General features: G+C 39.5%; 1 protein-coding gene across 2 annotated transcripts in view; it reads right to left on the bottom strand.

Moving 5' to 3' along the window:
- The window catches only part of ppm1h (protein phosphatase, Mg2+/Mn2+ dependent, 1H), a 37197-nt gene extending 33343 nt beyond the window's left edge, over positions 1–3854 (bottom strand). The window contains exon 1 of one of the 2 annotated variants that reach the window (XM_032524708.1): positions 3380–3854. In XM_032524708.1, coding sequence (XP_032380599.1) covers positions 3380–3819 — 440 coding nt within the window. In that variant the 5' untranslated portion in view covers positions 3820–3854. The remainder of the gene's footprint in view (positions 1–3379) is intronic. The other variant, XM_032524709.1, reaches the window with a different exon arrangement.
- Positions 3855–5420: the final 1566 nt, after the last annotated feature.

The raw sequence follows: 5420 nt of genomic DNA, 5'->3' as shown, positions 1-5420 counted from the left end.
TGTATTACATTTTGGAAGTAACTTGCACAACACTGCTCATGAATGCACATGAAAACAAGCTAAATGTTACACAAATGGACATTGGTGTCCAAAACAATTCCCTAATTTTCAACAAAAATTCCAAAAACCTCAATATACATGACACATGATTCAGGTAGCATCTTTTAAAATTATTTCCGATGAACTGTCAATACTGTCAGCATTTCTTTCCCTTGCTTACATACAGAATATGCAAATAAAAATTCAGCTGACTGCACTGGACTGGATCTATATTTATGGTTCATATTTTTAACATTTTAGCTCTGTATCTTAGTCACCTAAACACTTCTCTGGTTCGAATGGCCTACATTGCCACAAGGTTTGTATTCTATAAGACTTCTCACTGTTTGTGTGTGTGTCTGGGGTAAGTTCACACAGATCGGGATCTTCTCTCACAGTTTGGAGTCAGCAATTTTCTTTGATAAATATCGCCTTAAAAGATTATGATAATATGTCAATATGTGTCAGTGTGTTTACAACTGATTAATGCTGCTTCAAACAACATAAAGGCCTAAATATAGCCTTGAATATAAACTACTGTGACCTTTATTTAATGCAACAACATTGCTAATTGTAGCCTGGTCACAGTGTAGCTTACAGTTTGTAAGTCCCACAGTAGTATTATATCAGATGAAACTACTATAAGCACTGAATTCTAAGATATTTTCACTTATAAATGGCTTTCATTATCATTTCATGAATAAGTTGAAAAAAGAATGTCTATAATGGATTTTTTTTCCCTTATTGAAATTAACTGAGGAGCCTTAATTTGTTAAATGAATTCAATAGGAATCTACCTCTAAGACCAGATGGAAGTGGAAATGTTCACAAAAGGAAATGTCATGGAGTCACCAGTATCAGCAGGGTTCAATTTCTGGGACTAAAAATATCCACAGCAGGAAATACAACAAGTTGTTAAGATGTCTTATTTGTTCTAGACATGTGGTTTTCACAACTTTTTTCAATAATAATAATTTTTTAATTTTGAACAATTTCTTTCACCCAAGTACCCACTGATCAGCGCAAAACATTTTGGATCAAAAGAAAAATCTATAAATCTATAAGAGGTACTAACACTGCACCTGTTTAGGCTTAACAACAAACGTGAAACTGAAAAAACACTAGTCTGACCTACACTTCAAATGTGTAGAATCCATCAATAAATTAATTTGTTATTATAGTATAATTATTTTATAAATTATGCATAAAAAAAATCTCACATATCCCCTGCAGCAATCCAAAGTACCCCTATGGGGTATTTGTACCCCCATTTGAGAAACACTGTTCTAGACTAAAGTCGGTGGAGAACGTAATGAATATGTGTACTCAAATGCTATGTGGTATATGCGTATTTCCATGTAATGATACACTACTATGGTGTACTTCTACTCTACTGAATTTCTCAGGGAAATATTATATATTTTATTACATTAGCACACACTTTGCAGATTAGGATTTTACATACAAAACCTGTGATGACCTTCTAAAATATGATGCCTTGTTGTATTTGAAGTACTTAAAATCTGTTCACATGACCGGCCACAAAATAAGAATACTGCTCACATGTTACTGCATCTGTAATGTTAATCATAATATTATAACACGGACAGCATCATTTTGTGTATATCTATTTCCCAATGCCACATTCATTGATTTTCCCGCACATCTCTCACATTCTGAACTGAGTCGTAGGCAAAAAAAGGCTGTGGAAGTGAGAGTGCTGTCATTATGGAAGACATCAGTGGGTTGTGAGATAGCATGCTATCATTAGCGGATCAAATTGATCAACATGGTTTGTCAGCAGATAATATTTTGGCACATATTGAAGAATTTTTGGATATATTAGGGCCAATAAGTGCTCTTCAAGAACTATACATAGACACACAGCTGTCAGGTGGCTCAGCCTGGGCAAGGTTCTTAAAAGAGTACGGGACCTGAGAACCTGAGTTCACAGCAGGACAGCTAGTTAAAACATTAGATAAAAAAGAGATAGGGGGAGTTTCTGCAAGCAGCACTCACTGACTATCTATAAAACATTGATTAAACAATTAACCTCAAGGAAACAAGCACTCTAGCTATCATAACATCCATTAACAGCATGAAAATAAGACGTTATGTTAAGAGGAAACCACAGAGCACACAACTCTTCATTGTATGTATGAATTCAGGGTACTTAACTGGTGTGTCACACAATGTGAAGTTGGGATTGCCTTAAGGCCTGAACTGACCGCTATAGTAAGACAGCCTCACTAACCATCACATCGCCCGGATACTTCAAAGGGGAATGCATGAGTAGAAGTGATTGTGACTCTGTGCTCTCGGGCGTTACGTGAGGATGGCAACAAGAGTTTCCTACTACTTTGTGAGTTATGTTCTGTCAAAATGTAAATGTAGGTTTTGTTTGTGTAGTGTAGGTCCTGTTTTAACCCGTGGAGGTGTACAGCATGCTGTGCTTATCTTATTATAAGTCATTCCTGGCTTCTCCAGCCTGCTTTTTCTCATGTCCTGCCACTGTTCTGCAACTGCACTCCCATACTAACGATACGGTTTATAGAAGCAAAGTAGTAACTTAGCTTTTCATGAGACAAGCTACTGCACTAGATGCTGTTTATAATATGTCTTTATAAAATACAACACAGCTGGTTTATTACAGCCTAGGCAGCCAAGATGTGATATCACATGGTTGTGATTCTGGTCTCAGTTGGGAAGTAGATGGAGGATGACTTTAAGTGTCTGACAAGACAAACACTGAATGAGCAAATACTTAAAAAATGTGAAAAATGTGTGTCCCATGTCACATCACCGGCTTTACTGTGACACTATATGTTCAACATACACACTGAACAATTTTAAATTATTTGTGAGAGCTTTCCTGACTAGCCTCACAAGTGCCAATTAAAAACATTATTGCTTTTCAGAACTGTTGTTCTCATCATGTTAAAAAACACATAGGAATATGATCTCTTGCCTTACAGTGAGTCTACACTGTAAGATTGTAGTATTTTTTCCATCTACTGCGCCATCACAATAATAAATCATCATCAATCCGATTTGGCCAAGATTAGAACGACTTTAGAGGTAGGCTGTGTTTGGATGATGTTTATAGATTTAGGCAATCGCTGAATGAATATGGGAAAAGGCCACCTCATGCATCTTGGCATATTCAAAATTTCACAAACACATAAAACCTGCCATACGAATTTATATCCTAATAAAAGCGGCTGATGCTCATGTTTACGCCTTGCTGATGGATCTCAGCGGTCCAGGAAGAACGCGCACTTTCAAAGGATGCTGTGTGCTGTGCAAGAAAAGATGGACGCATAGCCTACAGGTTACTCACTCTGCGTAGCCGGTGGCCCACGGGAGCCGTTTGGTCTCCTTCAGTATGAGGATCGGTCTCGCAATGTGGTCCGCCGAGCACTCTATCTCGTCCGGCGACAGTCCCAAGAACTCCGGTCTGCTGTACGGAAATTTCAGCGGCAGATCCGAGCCACCGCCGGGATGGTCACCGTTGGAGCCACCAGCCATCATACCTCCCATAAAATTGGCCACCGCCGATTTCACCCGCGTGAGCATGGTCGTGCTGCAGCGTGGGTCCAGGCGATGCGATTGCGTGAGTTCCCCCCCGCCCGACAGATCCCAACACGGCGGCGCAGTTTCGCGGCGTGGAAGGTAGACACACAGCGACCGTAAAAAGTCATCCAGCCCAGTGCTCCCTCGGTGAACACGGAAATAAAAGCTACACACACATACAGGCAGCCAGTGCTGAACGCTAGTCATGTGACAAACCGGTTGCTGCCGGTGGATTTGGTCGCACTGGCATCTCAGTGAGCAGCTTACTGTTTACAGTGCTGGAGGTCAAGGTGCGTTAATCCCGGAGTGACGATTATTTGATGGGCAAGGTGCATCGCACCACTGGGTCCTGATGTCAAACAGCCCCCCAAACTGGGCTTGCCTTGCACATTTCATGAAAGTCACAAAATGAACTGTAAACTATTTCAGCAAACAAGGAAATATTTCACGTTGTAGGCATATGTTAGATGTGCTACGTGATCAAATAGACTATGTTTTATTGTTTTTTTTTGTGCAAAAAAGTAATTCACAACGTAGACCATAGGCATCCTTACAGAATGATGTTAGCCTCCTTATGTTTGGGATCAACAGGCCCCTGTTAAGCCTCTCAACTCTTAGGCTATACTACTCCAATAAAATCAATTGAAATATAATTATTTGGTAGTTGGAAGGGATATTGCTGCAAAATCCTGCATCAGTATCAATCACTTATGGCATATGTCTGTGTTTGGTGTGAGAGAGAAAGAGAGAGAGAGAGTATGAAGTGTAAGAGGAGTTACATATGTCTAGTTAAACTTCAAATGTTCAGAAAACATAGTATTTTTCTCATACTGTCACTTTGAAGTGACCTGTATTCACCCCTGTCAGAAACATTTTTAGGTTTTTAAAAAACATCTCCCGAAAAAGCCCAGTCTGCTCTGATTGGTCAGTGTTTCCACTCTCGGAGACTCTGAACCATCATTGCTTACGAGTGGCACTTTCCACCTAGATATAGTAGTTGTGAAATTACAAGGGCATGAAAGCTCTGACTGCTCGAATGTTTAAAGGAACCTGAACCCGGGCTGTGTGTATTAGGCTGCTCTGGAGATGGAGCATTTTGAAATCAGAGTATTTATGTAGCACCTCAACCTGCTTTAAATTAAAACAAGACATGTAAATCTCCCTTTTTTCAATTTAGGAGCTTTAAGAAGTCCTTCATCCCAAGGGCAATTAAAGGTTGGAATCTCTGTGAGTGAGTCTGTCCGGCTGAAGTTTGAGATCAATACTGTGTGACGTAACCAAGTGGTGTCTCATTTCATAGGGGTATGTTTTCATGCCTAGCCCTTACCACGAGGTTTTGACAGCCAAGGGCTAGGGGTAAGACAGAGAAATGAGATTCAGCCTAACACAACACTTACAGCGATGCTTATGAATGTAACGCTGGCCACTCACTAGTGGCAAATGTTGGATTTTATTTGTGAAAATGTGACCATATAAATGGAACAGCGTGTTATGATTCAACTACAATCATGTGCATCTCTACATCCACCTGACCATGCTTCTCTGTCTTGTCTCAGGAGATTGAAGATCTCTACTAAAAGTGTGTTACCCTTTTTCAGAGGGGTGGTTACCCTTCTGAAAATATTAACAGTTCCAAAACATCTATGTTGTTATTTATATTGATCCACTAGACATACAGTAATATCTACATACATAGCATTTGATTGGAGGCTAGTCTCACTTTGCCCCCCAGCAACATTAAAAGAGTTTTGCTTTGTGTAGTTTCTGTAGTAATGTATTGTATTAAGTGTCCATTTCATTATAATATT

The sequence above is a fragment of the Etheostoma spectabile genome, chromosome 8 (assembly GCF_008692095.1).
Source record: "Etheostoma spectabile isolate EspeVRDwgs_2016 chromosome 8, UIUC_Espe_1.0, whole genome shotgun sequence".
NCBI lineage: Eukaryota > Metazoa > Chordata > Actinopteri > Perciformes > Percidae > Etheostoma > Etheostoma spectabile.
Note: the sequence above shows the minus strand (reverse complement) of the source record. Positions and strands in the feature narration are given on the sequence as shown.